We start from the raw sequence: 19,117 nt of genomic DNA, 5'->3' as shown, positions 1-19,117 counted from the left end.
AAGATGATGCTGTTAAAAAGCTGCATTCGGTATGTAAGCAAATTTGGAAAACTCAGCAGTGGCTACAGGACTGGAAAAGGTCCGCTTTCATTCCAATCCCAAAGAAGGGCAATGCCAAACAATGTTCAAACTACCATACGATTGCGCTCATTTCATGAGCCAGCACAGTAATGCTCAAAATTCTTCAAGCTAGGCCTCAACAGTACATTAACCGAGCACTTCCAAGATGCACAAGCTTAGAAAACGCAGAGGAACTAGAGATTAAACTGCCAATATCCACTGGATCACAGAAAAAGCAAGGGAATTCCACAAAAGTATCTACTTCTGCTTCACTGACTAGGCTAAAACCTTTGTGTGGATCACAACAAACTGTGGAAAATTCTTAAAGAGATGGGAATACCAGACCACCTTACCTGTCTCCTGAGAAACCTATATCCAAGTCAAGAAGCAACAGCTAGAACTGGACATGGAACGACTGGTTCAAAACTGAGAAAGGAGTTTGTCAGTGCTGTATATGGTCACTCTGCTTATTTAACTTATGCAGAGTACACCATGCAAAATGCTGGACTGATGAATCACAAGCTGGAATCAGGATTGTGGGGAGAGAAACATCAACAACCTCAGATATGCAGATAATAACCATTCTATTGGCAGAAAGTGAAGAGGAGCTAAAGAGCCTCTTGATGAAGGTGCAAGAACAGAGTGAAAAAGTGGGCTTAAAACTCAACATTCAAAATACTAAGATCATGGCATCCAGTCCCATCCCTTCATGGCAAATAGATGGGAAGAAAGTGGAAACAGTGGCATTTTATTTTCTTGGGCTCCAAAATCACTGCTGATGGTGACTGCCTGCAGCAATAAAATTTAAAAGTTGCTTGCTCCTTGAAGGAAAGCTGTAACAAACCCTTGTGTTTAGTCGCTTCAGTCATGTCCGACTCTTTGCGACCCTATAGACTGCAGCCCACCAAGCTCCTCAGTCCATGGGATTCTCCAAGCAAGAATACTGGAGTGGGCTGCCATTTCCTCCTCCAGGGGATCATCCTGACCCAGGAACTAAACCCACCTTTCTTATGTCTCTTGCACTGGCAGGCAGGTTCTTTACCACCAGAAAGGTTCTGAGAAGCCCTAGACAAACCCAGACAGTGTATCAAGAAGCAGAGACACCACTTTGCCGACAAAGGTCCGGATAGTCAAAGCTATGGTTTTTCCAGTAGTCATGTACAGATGTGAGAGTTGGATCATAAAGAAGGCTGACAGCTGAAAAATTGATGCTTTTGAACTGTGATGCTGGAGAAGACTCTTCAGAGTTCATTTGACAGCAAGGAGATCAAGCCAGTCAAGCCTAAAGGAACTCAACCCTGAATATTCCTTATAAGGACTGTTACTGAGGCTGACTTGGCCACTTGATGGGAACAGCCGACTCTCTAGAAAAGACCCTGATGCTGGGAAAGATTGAAGGCAGGAGGAGAAGGGGATGACAGAAGACGAGATGGTTGGATGGTGTCATTGACACAATGGACATGAGTTTGAGCAAGCTCCAGGCGATAGAGAAGGACAGGGAAGGCTCGTGTGCTGCATTCCATGAGCTCGCAAAGAGTCAGACATGACCTAACTGAACAAACGTAATTCAATTTGTTCACAACAAATTAGTCACAACAAGGTCACAAATTATTTTCCTATACAAGCTTGACAGTTTTAGCTTTTAGATGAGAACTCTGATTCATTTAGAATTACTTTTGTTGAATGGTATAAGATGGGACCAAGGTTCCTTCATCCACAGGGACAGTCCAATTCCCCCAATATTATTTGCTGAAAAAGACTTTCCTGTCTCTATTGGATTGCTTTGGCAAACCTGTCAAAAATCAAATAACCATTTGTTGGTTGTTCACAGTTGCTAAGTTCTGACTGACTCCTTGTGACCCCACCGACTGCAACACGCCAGGCCCCTCTGTCCCCCACTATCTCCTGGACTTTGCTCAAATTCATGTCCATTGAGTCAGTGATGCTCTCTAATCATCTCGTTCTCTGCTGCCCCCTTCTCCTTTTGCCTTCAATCTTCCCGAGCATCAGGGTGGCCCCAATAACAAGAACCCACATCTCTCACTGTTTTATAGAACCATCTATTTTAAGGTTCTATATTTTATCCTATTTATCTGTTTTCATGACAGAATCACAATATATTATTATTGTAGCTTCACACAAAGTCAGATAATTTAAGTCCTCGAACACTGTTGATCATTTTCAAAATTGCTCTGGACATTCTAGGTCCTATGTATTTCCATGTAAATTTTAGGCTAAGTGTGTATATTCTATGAAAAACAAATACATATATTTTTAGGGTTTGATGGAGATTGATTTGATTCAGATTAAACTGGAAGAGAACTTAATACTACTGAGTGCATCAATACACAAATATATGTCAGTTTACGGCATGATAGTTTAACAGGAAGGTTGTCTCAGAGGTGTCTCCATCGGTTTCCTCCTGAGCAAAGGTCCCATTCTCTTTGTTCCTCAGAGGTTGAGTAACTTAAAAGACTGTATGTTGGACGCTGAACATCACATGATGGGGATGCCCGATTCCTCCAAGTGTTAACTGGGTTTGTTTTGGCAGGTAATTAACTTGTTTGTACTCAAACTGCAAACTCTTAAAGTCTTCAAGCAATTTCAATCAGTTTTTACCTTCAGCCAGACTGCACTAACTCAACCCCACACACATGTGGGTTTAGGGGTCAGTCTAGTGATTTCTGCAGAGTTTTACAGGAAAACCTGAGACTCCCCTTCAGTGGCTCTCTCCATGCTAGAATTCTCCCGTCACTCATCAGCAACTCTGGTTGTCCTCAACCCTGATCTCTGCTTTGTCAGGCTAGAAAAGGTGAAATTCATATTGAAATTTTAGCTACTCTATCCATTCTGCATGGATAAAAGCAATAAACAGAAAATTTGCCTGTCACTGCCACCCAAGGGTCAAATCTCCTTCAAAATGTCGATTTTGTTTACTCTGTTGTGCCTTATTTTTCTTTTTATTCTGTGCAGAGTTGATAAGGTTTATCTGAGGGAGTGTGAGTCTGATGAAAAGAATTATCTGACTATGTGAGAAGAATTCTCTCCTTACTTATTTAGTCCTTAATTTTTAAGATTTTGAAATTTTAATATACAGATCTTGTCTTTAAAAAAAAATGTATTCTTAGATATTTTAATTGTATTCATGCTATTTATAGAATTGTTTTAATATTAATTCCACTTGTTTGCTGTTAATGTATTGAGTATTTAATGAAAATACAACTCATCCTGTAAAATGCAGCCTTGTTAAATTTACTCATTTGCTTTAGTGACTGTTTTTGTAGATCCCTTGTTTCTTACATAATCACGTCATCTACAAAATGTAAGCGCTCTGACCCATTCTTTGAGCTCTTTATGCCTCTTACATTTCATTTCCCTGCCCCACTGCACTGCCTAGGTCTTCACTTACTGATAAAATGATGAACTGAAGAAGATATAAGAATGGATATCCTTGTGCTCTTAGGGAAAACATGTTATTTTGTAAGTATAATCTTAAGCTGTCAGTTTTTCTTAAATGTGCTTTATCAGACTGAGGAAATGTCTTTACATTTCTCATTAGCTGGGAATGTTTGTCATGAATGGATGATGAATTTTTATCAAATGCTTCTAACCAAGTACAGTGATCACATTGCTTTCCCCCTTTGTTATTGCTCTGAATTACACTGATTAATTTTTGAATATTATAAACTACCCTCTCACTGTTGAGCTAAATCTCACTCAGTCATGATGTGCTCTTTGTATATTGCTGGAGAATATGTGTTTTGTTAATTTTTTATACCTTTGCTCATGACTAATACTAATCTGTAAATTCTCTCCTTGCTGTGCCATCTTTGTCAGGTTTTGGTATTGGGGTTACAATGACCTCATAAAATAACTGTTTTTCTGAGTTTCTGTGAGATTGATGTTATTTCTTGCACAAATGTTTTGAATTTACCAGTAAAACCATCTGGACCTGGAGTTTTCTTTGTGAGAGAGATTTTGATTATGAGTTCAATTTCTTTTTCACTGATATAGGGCTATCCAAATTTTCCACTTCTTCCTGCACCAGCCATAGTAACATGTTCTTAAATTTGACCATTACAAATTACTGGCATAAAGTTGTTGAAAATATATTCATAGTATGCTTTTAATGTCTGTAGGATCTAGCACAGTATTATCTCTATCATTTCACACATAGCTGATTCGTGGTTATGGGCTCTTTCATTCTTGTCCATCAGTGTTACAGGAGAATTTATCAGTTCTACTGACCTTTCTAAAGAATCAGCTTTTGGATTTATTATCTCTATTGTCTCTTTTCTAATCACTGATTTTCTGTTATTTTTTATTTTATCTTCCTTCTACTATTTTCTTTGACCTTTTCTCATTTCCTAGGTGACATCTTAGATAACTTTTCTAATATAATTATCTAAAGCTATCAACTTCCCTGTAAGCATTGTTTTATCTACATCCCACTTATTTTACATGGTGTAATCTGATTATCCTTTAGTTTTGATATATATTCTAATTTTGCTCACAGTTTTCTTCTAAATAACCCATGGGTCAAAGAATTATGATAATTTCCATTTTTTAATACATGTCTTATTGGTATTGATTTCTAATTTTGTTCTGTTCTTGGCAGAGAACATACTCGGTTGACTTTTAATCTTTTAAAATTTACTGAACCCTGCAAATAGTCTTTCCTGGTGAGGGCACCATGAGAACTTGAAAAGACTTACTACACTGATTTAGATCTACTTTTCTATAAATACCAAAATAGTACTGTAATTTAGATCTTCCATGTCTTTACTCACTTTTTTGGTCTTATTTAACTCTCTATAACTACAAATTTGTGATTCTGATGCATTAATTCTATCGAGTTTTACTCATATATTTCGAAACTTTTATTAACTAGATACATGTTTATGGTTATGGCTTCTCAGAGATGTCATTTTATCATCTTCTGGCCCCACTGCTTCTACAAAAGGCCACATGTCCTTCACATCATTATTTCCTGGTATGTAACATGTCACACTGTTCATTGGCTGCTTTTGAGATTTTCTCTTTCATGGGTTTGACTGTGATGCACTTAGTGTAGCTTACTTTCATTTACCCCTATTGAGTTTAATGAGGAATCTGACTCTATTTTGATGTTCAACTGTGGAGAGTTTCAAGTTCCACCATGTCTTCAACCCTCTGCCTCAAATGTGAGCAAACTGGTAAGGAAATCCTTGTGGCTGGCCGGAATTTTAAACCAAGAAAAGTTTGGGTACACACAGGAACGCAGGAATTATCAACCCAGCCCCACGACTCCCATTACTTCTTTCTCAAGTAATTTCTGGACAAGTCCGGAAGCCTGTCCTGCTTTTCCCGAAAGCTTTATCATATGAGCAATAATCTTTTTCATTCCCTTTTAATATACGTTTGGCTTCATCAGTCTCACATCAAAATCAAATTTGGGGAGGGATCCATCCCATGTACAGCTCACACAGATCAAGCACTTACTATATATCGGGCACAGCACTAATTTGTTACATATACTAGATCACCTAATCTCCCAACAACCCACAAGTAAGGCAGTTAACCCACTTGACAAATGAGATCATCAAAGCACAGAGATAAAGTGACACGTCTAAGGCTGTACAGCTAGCAAGTGGTGGGGCCAGAGGCTGCATTCTTAACTACCAACTCTATTCCGCCTCTTACATAGTTCAATAAAAATAAAAACACGGCAGATAATTAAACCAATAACTTTGGCATAGCATTTTAGATAAGTAAAGCATTATAGAATGTGCTTAACTATAAAAACTAGAGCGGTCACTATAAGAGTTAATTTCTCAGGAAAAAAACATTCTTTGGACAATGAAATTAGTAGAGTCACTCCCAAATCAAAACAGGAGGAGACAACACAATTTCCATAGAGTCCAATAAGATAAAAGGGATACTTTTATTCTTCTTGGTTTGGAACAGCTCTTTTTAGAAACAGAAGAAAGGACCAAGAAATGACTGAAAAAGTTACTGACCTTTCTCTTTAAATGTTATGTTGAAAATACTCTTTGAAATCTTGCTAGGTGCTTCTACTGCCTTTGAAAAATAGCAAAATATCCCCCACACAAATAAAATAGTCCCTATCATTGGAAAGATTTAAATATCAATTCTAAAAATAGTTGCTCAAAATATTCAAGTTCTTCCAAAAAACAGAAACTATTACTTAAAAAAAAAAAAAGCCAGCACCAAAGTAGGCTCAAGGACATTTATTTTAATAATACAGCTGATGGATTTTTAAAATTTATTTTAATACATATTCTGTTTTTAACAATTAAAAAAAATAGTATCCTAAAAGACAAGAAATCCTAACAAAATATAACTTTGTGGTCATTTCAATCTATTAAATGCATAAAACTTAAAACAAGAATTGCACTCAGAATAGAGTTCTGTAAAAAACTCAACTTATTAATCACACATTATTGTGATGCTATATTTGGCTGTAAAGAAATGACTTTTTAATTTGACAATTTTAATATTAGCATCCTAGAAGATAAAAATTAACTCACATTTGTATACCACTTTGAAGTTGACAGTGGGATTTTACATGTAGAGGTTAAAATGTTTTACATGGTCAATGTAAATTATATAAGCAATCACATAAAACTTATGGGAAAAATTACTGGAAGTTAATTACTTTTCATTATAAATTTCTGTTCACTATCTAACTCTGAACTTTTACATCATCCTTAATAAAAATACAGCCTCCCTTAACTTCCTCTCCCCCACTGGCCTAGCAAACTTAGGGTAAACCAAGTTACGGAAAAATTATATCCTCTTAATACATAAAAAGCCATAAACATAAGCAAAGTTCATAAAAGAAAAAAGTCTGGGATGAAGGAGATAATCAAGAATTTTACATGTTTTAGTTCTAATTTAAGCATTATTCATGATAAGTTTCATACGAGTCTCAAGCAACCAATTCACATTGTTTATAACAACCCAAAAGCAAAGCTAAAATAAATCTGGATTTTGAGAACAGAGATTGAACAGTTCAAGGGGGAAAAAAAATGTGATGGTAATAAAAGAAAACTCTAGTTGTAATAAAATCGTTCCTGAGGAAAAAGCATCATTGGATAATTTAACAGATATACAGTCAGATTTTTGTAAAAAAAAAAAAAAAAAAAGTGTTAAAAGGCTGTGCACTTCATGTAGACATACGTAACATTCCTCCATTCTCCCCACTCAGTTTGCTTGTCCCCAGTGTCACTAAATGTGGATTCCCTAGTTTTCTAAAGGAGAACATAGACAGTTTTTTGAAAACCTGTTCAGTATTCCCATATCATTATCCTCAAGCAAGCTCCTTTTCAAACTGTTTTCCTCATTTCTGCATAAAATCTCAAAAAGGTCACACGGCTGTTCTAGTACACAATATATATAAAGTATATATATATACATATAGTATATAATATATATAATTAAAAACCTTTGAAAAAATTTATATTTTACTACTCTCATCTAAATCAAAACTTTTATTCTCTCATTGAATTCTGCTAACTTCAACTCTTCCAGAACTCTCCAGCTGTTACTTTTAAGGGCCCTGTGGGTTCTGGAATAGCAAGAGGGGATTTTAGAGGAGGAGGGAAGAGCCCTATAAGGTCAGAAGCCCAAATGCTACCTTTTTCCTGCAATTAGTTCCTACTGGAAGAGTTTCTCTGGCTGTCCGGCTTGGGTCACTTTGACTCTCCAAGTTGAGCCTCTTGATCTTTTCAAGATAAGTCAACTTCAACTACCTTAGAAAAGTCCACCCAGCCCGTGGGAAACTTCCACTGATACAGGAGCAGCTCAACTGCTCTCTTACTTTTTTTTTTAGGCTTTTTCAGGTGACAGTAAAGTACCAGTCTATTTATTTCCCATACCTCAATTCAAACTGAGGAGTTCCCTGACGCCCCTCAATCTGGATAAAAGAAGAAGGGAAATGCCAGAGCAAAAACCTACTCTCTCCAAGTTTTCATATGGGATCTCCCTCACGAACTCTTTATCATGGCAAGCAGGTCAGTGATAGGTTAAACCTAACAATACTTGTCTCAGCTAATCTTTCCTGCAATTCCTGCATAAATGGTATAGCACCTCAATTCTGATTGTAGGTTACTTGTAACCAGTTCTTACATTTGGGAGGTCTCTGAATACATATCATAAGAAGTTTCACTTTAATTAGCTGTTACAATTTTACTTCCAGGTAAGATATAAGCAGGTCATACATAGCAAGCTAATGTTCCCTGTTGCAAAAACTAGAGGGAAAAAGGTAACAAAAAAAAATTTACTCAAAGACAACAGTGAGCACAGCGAGCAATTAAAGCAATGAGATCCAAACGAACAAAGACTGAGAGAAGAGAAGACACTTTCTGGTGAACAGAAAACTGTCTGCGCCATTTCCTTCCCTGGAGTCACTTGTACATTCCAGGTACGAGCTGAGCACCAGGTTCAGTCTGGGAAAAGAAACTCTAATGAAGAAAATGAACACGGCCAAACTTGTGACAATCACAAGATTCTCCTCCCTCAAAGATGTCTGCCTAATTTTAAAAATGCAATCATCAAGAGTATCAAGCACCAAACTCAAATTATGGAAGAAGGGTTGATATGAATCTCCCACAATGCTAATGACGGAAATAAATAAAAGGTATGTGCCAGTGCAGACTAAAACAAATTAAAATGGCAACCAAGCCTCAGCCCAGATCAGCCATGGAGATTAAAGTGATCAGCCTGTCTACCTAAGAAAAAGTTAATGACTCTTTGGGGAAGGCATCATTTGTAGCATCTATAAACATGGCTACAATTTTTTAGATGCGTATTATTTTAGCTAGGTTGATTCTAGGCAGTTAAGTGAATTCTTCAAAGCAAAATACATCAGGTGAATGGGACAAGAAAAGTGAGGATGATGTTTACTGTAATGAGTGTTAAATTTAAAATTAAGTAGATAATAATAAATCTGGGTAATAATTCTGTAATTTTATAAAGGAACCTAGGTTCTAGGGCAGGTATGTTTTCTCTGATAAGGTAAATGATAAAAATGCCCCATGGAAGAATGTATTATATACACACACAAAAGGACTTTGAATACCAGGATCCTACAGCATGCGCTACCTCAGAAAAAATAAAAATGTAAATGTAGGCATCAGATAAAAGTTAAGGATCTTAGCAATGTGTCTTTCAAACTGTGTTTCACAGGAGCCTAATGAAGTGTTCATCAGAAGTGCTTTCACAACTTATACACAGATCATGCAGACAGAAAATGACAAGTTGGATGCTGAGGCTGATAGTCTCAAAGTTCTAGTTTGCATTTATACACTGTTTCACTGTTTTGACTAACTGATTTTATATTTTAATAGTTATACTAAATCATGATAATTATCTGGTAGAAATGTTTACTAAGCAAAGATAGACAATTATAATTCAATATGAGTTCTATGAGAAAACCTGGAAGGAAAATGAAGACATGGAATACCTGGGAACATTTCAAATAAATCATATTCATGACTATAGTGCTTTATAGCTTATAAACCAATAGTTATAGTATTTCAAAAGACCCCAAAAGAGTACTGTGAAAGAACTCAAGATAGTACTGACCCCTTTCACAGATGAATAGTAAAAAATACAGTTACACGCCTCAGGATTCACATTCATCAGTACTGAAGCAGCTTACAAGTCACCAAACTTAAAATTCAGAGTTCTTTCTGTCATAGTACTCCATGTATATTATCTCACACACACATCTATGTATGAGGGAGGAAGAATCATTCTTATTTTCTTCCGAAATAAAAAAGCACTAATTTAAGAAGAATGGAAGGATACTATAGTTCAGTTTTTAAAGACTTTTCTTTAATTCTTTCTGGGTTATCCAGAGAAGCAAAAGAGTAGGAATATGAAAATAAAAATAAAAGCTGACAATCTGCATAAAGTTTACTTCAATTAGTCTGATGTTTTAAAAATTTGGAAGATGGAAAACAAAATCCAAATGTCAGTGACAGTATTAATAAGATACTCAGTATCCTGGAAGGATATATAAGACAGAAGTAATACAACAGGGTGAGGATATGGGTGATGACAGGAAGGAGAGGGAAGAATTTTCCCGCTGTATAATCTGTGTTCGAATTTGGAATCATGTACAACACATACTACTTTACCTTTTTAAGGAACATACTTTTTAAAGGAAAAAATATAAACACGTGTATAACATGTTAAGAAAATGAAAACATTGTTTCCCTGTAACAGGAAAGTTGACTTAATTTAAAGGGTTTTAAAAAATACATAAGAATAGTCTAAGTATTGCCAAAAAAGTTTTTCTTAAACATTTAACTGTGCTGACTACAAAAGTAAAGCATACCTTCATAGATAAATACTAGGGAAAAATTATAGGACATTTCTCGTTTTAGGTAATCCATAAGTAATCACTATTAACAATTTGGCATTATTTCTTCTAAAGTTTCAAGATTAAGCATTAACATTTTTATACTTTATCAACTTACGAAAATTCCTATTCCTAATTTGTTAACATGAGCACTGGATTTTATAAAAAAGCTTTCTAGATCCATTAAGATCAGAGCTTTCATAAATACGAATATGCAGTGTCTCATATTAATGGACCTCCAACAGGTCAATCATACTAGCATTCCTGCAGTAAACCTTACCCACTCATGATTTGGTGGTTTTGTTTTTATAATTTGAGCTTTTTTATTTATAATTTTTGGATCTATTTTTACGAGTAAAATTGGTATAAACTTTACTTTGCTATTCAATTCTACTTTACCATTCAATTCTGGTATAAAATGAGTTATGTAAGTTTCCTTTATAGTTAAGGGAACTATGGGTTATGATTGGATTTATCTAATTCTTTGCTATTAAAAACAATGCTGAAGTGAACACCAGATATCTTTGACCACATTCCTGACTGTTTCTTTAGGATGAACCATCAAAATGTCATAAATGGTCAAACACAAAGTATCACCTTAGGAAAGTCCTTATAACTGATATTTATAAAAAAAAATTCTGTATTCCTGCTTATTTACGTACAAGGACCATTATCAAATTAGCATTCAGACCTCATAGCCTCCGGTTTTTAACTTTACAAGCTCTCCATCTCCACTGCTGTTTAGATTTTGTTTTTCTGTAGATAATATGCACTGAAGGCCAATTTTTCTTCTTTTGACTGATTCGTTACCTAAACATCAATTGCCACTCTGATTTCTGACTGAGTTGTCTCGAGATGGAAAAGCTTCATGAAACTTTATTTATTCGTACTATTCAGCTCACTGTAGCTCAGCAGGTTAAGTTCTGCCCATGAGTCACTTTGTGTCGCCGCACACAACAGGAGGAAGGAAGCAGTGACACATGTGCAGCTACAGCTGTCGCTCTCTGCAGAGACAAAGCGATGAAGGCAGAGCTAATATGAGGGGGATGAGAGGGACATCAAGTCAGGTCTGTGTTTCTACCCACCATTTAGTCCCACTCCAACATCAGCAGATGGAGGTGGAGGGAAAGAAACGGTTGAGAGTCAATGAGACACTGACCATTTAAGAATATTTGCCATTTTAAAAATTAAGTAATTTATGCTTCATGTTCATCAATACATGATGAAAACATCAAGACATCAATACCTAAAGGTATTTTATTAACAACTCACTTGCAATTTTAAGCTAACAGACTTACAGTAAACCCATTTTGCATTACATCTTAAATAATTTTGCTTAAGCTGCGGTTTGGATTCCTCCACAATGGGCCCTTTCTGCACCCACTCGCCTTGTTTTACAGTTGATACCATGACGAGTTGACCAAATGTTTAAGGATATTCAGGAGTTGAGAAATGACTAATAACCTGATACAATATTCAACTATTAACAAGAAAGCAAACTTCAAAAAATATATGGTTCTAAAGAGTACAAGAAACTTAAATTTTTCGATAACAGCCAATATTAAATCTACTTTTCTTGCAATATTAAAAAAAAAAAACCCACCAAATTAGACAAGCAAGTTTCTAAGCTTCAATGAACTTTTATTAAAGAGTGAAAAACAAGATACTGGACAATCAACACTTCACTTTCATTAATCGGGTAAAAGTGTTGGGGGAAAAATCTTTAAAGAAAAAGAATGTAAAAGAAAAAATCTCTGAAACTAGTGTTTAAAATGAAAAATGGACAAGAAGGAAAAGAAATCTGACTAAGGGGACTTCCACAGTTTAAATACAAAGTCTATACATTTCAATCAAGAGGCTGCTACCTACTGAATCTCCTTAAGAGGCAGGACTGCATGACTCTCCTTGCAGCTCCGCTCCGTCAACACTTCACTGCACTGGCAGAGCCTTAAATGGAGCCGTGCAGAACCACGGCCCCATGTCTTCCTGGACCGGGCCGCATCGCTCCCTTGGATGAGGAGGAAACATACTAACCAGTCTCCCACCTCCACTCTTGACAGTCTCACAGCCCTTTTCCGCACGTCTTTACCTAAGACTCCCTGATGTCTCCCCCCTCACCCAATCCCCAGGGCTCAGTGTGAACGGTCAGCACGGGATGCAGTGCTTGCTCACTACCATGCAGCCTCTGAGGCAGGCCATCTCCCGTCTCCTCCCCTACACTCCCAGGACCCCGGTCAGCGACCCTCCCCGCCGCCACTCTGGGTGAATCAAGCTTCTCCTAATTAAATTCCTCCTTGACGTCCATCCAACTCGGCCACCAATCTTTCTTCAGGAGGAAAATTTTCACAAGCTGCAGAATAGGGAAGGCTTCCCACTTTGGACACAACTCCCTGAGCATACATCTTTCAGAAAGCCTACTGTATGTTATAAAACTATCTTTCTTATTTTTTCAAGTTTACCTCCCTTACTAGGAAGTAAGCAACTCAACAGCAAAGACTGTATGTTGATATTAACAACTGTTTACTGAATTGAAATGCCAGGCATCTATAAACATTTCTAAAATGAAAGAATAAACCAGGAAAAGTGACACTTACTTAAGAAATACATGAAACAAGCTAGGTAAAAGAAACGGATAATTAATCTACCAAACAAGGCAGGAAACATTCTGTTAGTATTTGCAAGTAGATAGGCTGGTGTTACTAGGCTCTATTATCAACAAGCATCCACAGTGTATTTCCCAAAACTCATTAGAAACATGTCAAGTAGAATGGCTTCACATTCCATATGCTAGCCTATGTGTATGACACTGCAAACAATCATTTTATAAACTGACACTCCCTCAAACTCTATAATGTGCACAATTATGGCAGTACAAATTAAAACCACTTGCTACTTTATTTTAAAAAACACTGTTTCTGAGAGTGGTACTACTCTGAAAATGATTAAACGTACACTAATAAAACTTCAACCTCTTAGGTAACACATCCTTCTAATACAAGAGGCAGGTCTTCAAGACAGGTTCTGACCAACTATGACACACAGGAAGCTGTCTTACATACGGTCCTTTGTTAGAAGTAATGTTGCAACTCAAATAAAAACTATACAAAATTCATCACAATGTGAGCTGTCTCTGTTAATTCCTTACTGAAGTTTTGACCAAAGGAGGAGAAAACGGCCAGTCACTACTGCGCTAGTGATAGAAAATATTTGACTCTTTATTTAAATTCGATCACAGAAATTACAAAAGTATACAATGAAGCATTCAGGCAATGAAGGTAAACGAAGACAGTGAAGATAAAAATACAATCTAAGTATTTTATTTTGCTTGATTTAACCTTCTCACTGTTCAAGAAAATGATATATAAAATAAGTCTTAATGAGTCAAACAAAATTAATGTGATAGGTTAAGAACAGCTATCTTATTTTAATAATTACTACTGACTTGAAACTAAAAAAATTTCAGTAACGTTCCCTTAGATTCCTTTAAGCAACTTTCAACAATAAGGCCCTCAAATTTCTTATCTAACAACACTTACCTTGGTATGGTAACACATTTAGTATTACAATTCTGAGTGGTGATGGCTTTCTCAAGCTCATCTAATCGTCCTGTTTTCTTCAGCTTCTTCACCAAACTTTTAACTGCTTTCTCACACCACTTTTCTTCCTGTCCATTCTGCTCTCCTCCACCAGCTCCTCCAGATCCACCAGCTGACTTCTTCCATCCCAACAGTCTCTTCACAACTGGTGGAGTGAATGGCAAGATGGACGACATGTTCTTACCAAAAGCGGTGGTCCACTCTAAGAAAATATTCTCCTTAATCTAACCTAGAAGAGACACCGAAAGAATAGTTTAGAGGCTAACTTTACGATCAACCACTAGTTTCAGCACAGTACCAAAAGGCAATTATGAAACAGAAATTCAAATTATTACTTTCACAACAGACATTCAAAAGTTATCTTTTTCACCCTTGAAAATAACTTTACTAATTTAAATGAACTGTGAAAAAACCAAATTCTTCTAAAAACAAGACAACGTTGTAAGTGGATAAATGTAATACTTTTGCAAGTGAAACCTTACATCTTTATCAACACTGGACAAGTTTCTCATCACCCACGCAACTTTATGTTTAACTTTTAATGGTATCAATAAAACATTTCACCAAAAGAAAGTTTTCCTCACCTTTTGGCATTTCAATCTATTCTCAAAACTCGTTAACAAAAGATACTTTTTATTTTACAAGCCCAACAACCCCAAAGTTTTAAACTTTCATAGCGAAGTATCATAAAGGAAAATCTAAAGTTATAACAATGGAAAAGGCATCAAGTGTGAAGTAAACAAGAAGGAAGAAACAAAAGTAAAAAGAGTCTGTGAAGAAAAGACTTGGTTCACTTTTACCATTCCCTGAGAAGACTTTTTATTAAGCTTCTTTTAAAAAAATGTTCATTTTTATCTAAGTAACAATATGTATAGGGAATAAAGTCAAATACAGCTCCTCTTCTTACACCAAGGTACAAATTCCTTAAAATCTTTTAAATTTATTCTTGCTATTTATACCTCAGTAATGATAGCCCTTGAAATATCAAGTTGAGATATACTTATCGATTTTTCTACAGGAAAATCAGGATTTACATCACAGCCACTTGCTTTCCTCCAACTTTAAAAATAACTATCTCCCAACTGTAGCTTTGTACCTGATGACATTAGCAGTGAACCACTGTATCATCATGTGCTCCTTTCTGTACAACTCTCTTCCCTACAGCTAACCATGTTAGTTTTTCATTTGCCCAGTTTTCTAAGCAGCCTCTACAAATTCTTCCCACACTCTCCACAAGCCCCTCAATTACAATTTAATGTCAATGGCTTTAATCTCAAAGTAAGACATAAGATAATTTGCCACTTGAGGACAGAACTGGAGAGTTCAGATTTGAGAAGAATGGAAAATATTTCAAAATCTAGCTCTGAGAAATTCAGTAGAAAATCCAACTACAGCAAAGTGAAATAACAAACTTTATCAGGTATTTGCTAGATTATATACCAGAAAGTATTCCATAAAGGAGTTCCACTTCTAATTAGGATGTAAAAGATCACAATAGATCATCACTTTCACCCTAACAATCCAAACAAGACAGAAAAGATATAAAATCATGGTTTTTCTGAACCCATCAGGAAGTTTAAGATGCAAAGTAACCTGAGTGGAACTAAATTCCAAAAAGTGTTGAGTCTTGATAGAAAAAGGAACCCACAGATGGTCTCTTTCCTGGTGGAGCGGCTATGGAGGAATAATCCCACCACAGTGAGAATAGCAGAAATCAACCTAAATTTTAATACATTTTAACAGCAACATGTAAGCTGACAAGATATATTAGAATTCCAAGGATTCCACAGAACAAGTTGCACTACTCAACCACTCAACCCCACAGACCTGCACCAAGTGTTGGCCAAAATGTGCCAAAGGGCAGAGGACAAGGCTGGAAAGCTGAGATAACCCAAGAAGCAAAAGGTCCTCCTCAAAGGCCTTGCAGAGGAGAGGTAAGAAAAATTAATCCAAGAGACTCCAGACATTGAGCTAGGCTGAGGTGGGACAGGAGAGCTGAGACAAGAACTTCTACAGAGATACTCTGTAAATTGAACTACCAAGGCTAGGGTAGGAAAGGATTGCTGAGAGAAAGCCCTGGAAGATACAAGAGCCTGCGGCAGCACTCCAGAATCACAAGAACCCAGAGAAAAGCAGAGAAATCACCCACAGTTGAGAAAGCTGATGGCTCAGATACAAAGCATAGGGAGAGAACTAAAATTACAATAAGACAACAAATCTTGTAGAATGTGAAGTCTTAACCCTACTCTTAAAACACTTGAGCTTATCAAGCTAAAGTTGCAAACAAGCCGAGAACTAGGTCAACTACACACACATCTTATCACTTAGCCTCACAAGAAATGATGGGCCATTGCATTGATTTTACACAAACATTCAGCATTCACTCAAAAATTACAAGACAGAGAGAGTAGCAAACCACAGTCAAAAGAGGACAGTATTAATATAATCAGATCAGAGGGCCTAGATTTGAAGATTATCAGACATACTTTTAACTATGATGAAAACTGATGGAAGAGAGAGACAGCATGTATAACAAAATAGAGATTTTCATCACAGACAGTGAGCTATAAAAAAAGATCACGGGGAAATGTGAGAAATGAAAAATACAATATCAGAAATTAAAGATCTCTTTAGATGGATTTAGAAACAGACAAAAATAAGCAGTGAATTTGAAGACAGGCCAAATTAAAGTGCTCAGATTTAAACACGAAGAGGAAAAAAAAGTGTGGAAAAAAATTCCAGAACATCCAACATCAAATGTGAACTTGGGTTTAAGTGGAGTATAACTGGGGTCCCAGGAGATGAATGGGACAGAAAAAGCATAAGAAGAGATAATGGCCAAGAACATTGCAAAAATGATATCAGACATCAACCCACAGATGCAAAGGAAACAGCTAACAGTCAGTCTGCTGAGTATTTCAACCTACTGAATATTAAAGATAAAAGATAATGGAGAGCTCCTCCCAGTTAAGCGGCCATCTCACAGGAAACAAAGGCTTCAGCCAGGAGAGGAGATGCAGGAAAGCCTCCCACTTCCCAGGCCCAAGGGAAGATCCCCTGCCTCAGAGGGAGGAGCAGAACCCCAGCTGGGAGGGCGGGGGGAGCAAAACCTACTTGTGCACCTGCCACACGACAAGCAGCTCACGTGTAACATCCCTACGGTCCACTCCTAGAGGAAGGCAGGAAATAGCTCACCACCAGCAGCAAACGTGCCCTGATGCTGAGAAATGAGTATAAAGAAAAGCTGTCTGAAAACACATCCTAAGACCTACTTGACTTCACACTCAGCATGCCTGGCTCTAGATGAGTGACCACACCATCGTGGTTATCCAGGTCATTAAGACTTTTTAAATATAGTTTTTCTGTGTATCTTTGCCACCTCGTCTGCTTCTGCTAGGTCCTTACAATTTCTATCCTTTATCATGCCCATCCTTGCATGAAATGTTCCCTTGATACCTCCAATTTTAAGAGATTTCCAGTGCTTCCCATTCTATTGCTTTCCTGTATTTCTTCCCATTGTTCACTTAAGAAGACTTTATCTCTCCTTTCTATTCTCTGGAACTCTGCATTCAATTAGTGTATCTTTCCCTTTCTCCCTTGCCTTTTGCTTCTCTTCTTTCCCAAGCTATTTAGAAAGCCTCCTCAGACATCACTTCATGGCAAATAAATGGGAAAACAATGGAAACAGTGACAGACTTCATTTTCTTGGGCTCCAAAATCACTGCAGATGGTGACTGCAGCCATGAAATTAAGACACTTGCTCCTTGGAAGAAAAGCTATGACAAACCTAAACAGCGTATTAAAAAGCAGAGACATCACTTTGCCGACAAAGGTCCAGTCAGTCAAAGTTATGGTTTTTCCAGTAGTCATGTATGGATGTGAGAGTAGGACCATAAAGGCCACTGAACACCAAAGAATTGATGCTTTTGAACTGTGGTGTTGGAGAAGACTCCCAAGAGTTACTTGGACAGCAAGGAGATCAAACCAGTCAATCCTAAAGGAAATCAACCGTGAATATTCACTGAAGGACTCATGTTGAAGATGAAGCTCCAATACTCTGGGCCAGCTGAAGCGAAGAGTCAACTCATTAGAAAAGACCCTGATGCTGGGAAAGACTGAAGGCAGGAAGAGAAGGGGATGACAGAGGATGACATGGTTGGATGGCATCACCGACTCAATGGACATGAGTCTGAGTAAGCTCTGGGAGATGGTGAAGAACAGGGAAGCCAGGTGTGCTGCAGTCCGTGGGGTTGTAGAACAGTCAGACAAGACTGAGCAACCAAACAACTTCAGACAACCACTTTGCCTTCTTGCAGTTCTTTTCCTTTGAAATGGTTTTGGTCACCACTTCCTGTACAATGTTACGAACCTCCGTAACACTGTAGTTCTTCAGTCACTCTGTCTACCAGATCTAATCCCTTATACCTATTTGTTACCTCCACTGTATAACCGTAAGGAATTTGATGCAGCTCATACCCAAATGATGCTGTGGTCACTCACCTAGAGCCAGACATCCTGGAGGATGAACTCATTGGGCCTTAGGAAGCATTACTACAAACAAAGCTAGTGGAAGTGATGGAATTCCAGCTGAGCTATTTAAAATCTTAAAAGATGATGCTATTAGAGTACTGTACTCAGTATGTCAGCAAATTTGGAAAACTCAGCAGTGGCCACAGGACTGGAAAAGGTCAGTTTTCATTCCAATCCCAAAGAAGAGCAATGCCAAATAATGTTCAAACTACCATACAACTGTGCCCATTTTCACATGCTAGCAATGTTATGCTCAAAATCCTTCAAAGCTAGGCTTCAACAGTACGTGAACCGAGAACTTCCAGATGTACAAGCTGGATTTAGAAAACGCAGAGAAGCCAGAGATCAAATTGCCAACATATACTGGATCATAGAGAAATCAAGGAAATTTCAAGAAAACATCTACTTCTGCTTCACTGACACTAAAGCCTTTGATTGTGTGGATCACAACCAACTGGAAAATTCTTAAAGAGATGGGAATACCAGACCACCTTAGCTGTCTCCTGAGAAACCTAAATACATGTCAAGAAGCAACAGTTAGAACTGGACTAGGAACAACAGA

The 19,117-nt window shown here is 37.2% G+C and overlaps 1 protein-coding gene across 3 annotated transcripts in view; it reads right to left on the bottom strand.

Annotated features, from left to right (window-relative positions):
- SMAD2 (SMAD family member 2) overlaps positions 1-19,117 on the bottom strand; it is an 82,718-nt gene that overhangs the window by 36,599 nt on the left and 27,002 nt on the right. For all 3 annotated transcript variants that reach the window (XM_025273263.3, XM_025273264.3, XM_025273262.3), the window contains exon 2: positions 13,966-14,254. In XM_025273263.3, the coding sequence (XP_025129048.1) occupies positions 13,966-14,201 (236 nt within the window). In that variant the 5' untranslated portion in view covers positions 14,202-14,254. The remainder of the gene's footprint in view (positions 1-13,965; positions 14,255-19,117) is intronic.

The sequence above is a fragment of the Bubalus bubalis genome, chromosome 22 (genome assembly GCF_019923935.1).
Source record: "Bubalus bubalis isolate 160015118507 breed Murrah chromosome 22, NDDB_SH_1, whole genome shotgun sequence".
Lineage (NCBI taxonomy): Eukaryota > Metazoa > Chordata > Mammalia > Artiodactyla > Bovidae > Bubalus > Bubalus bubalis.
Note: the sequence above shows the minus strand (reverse complement) of the source record. Positions and strands in the feature narration are given on the sequence as shown.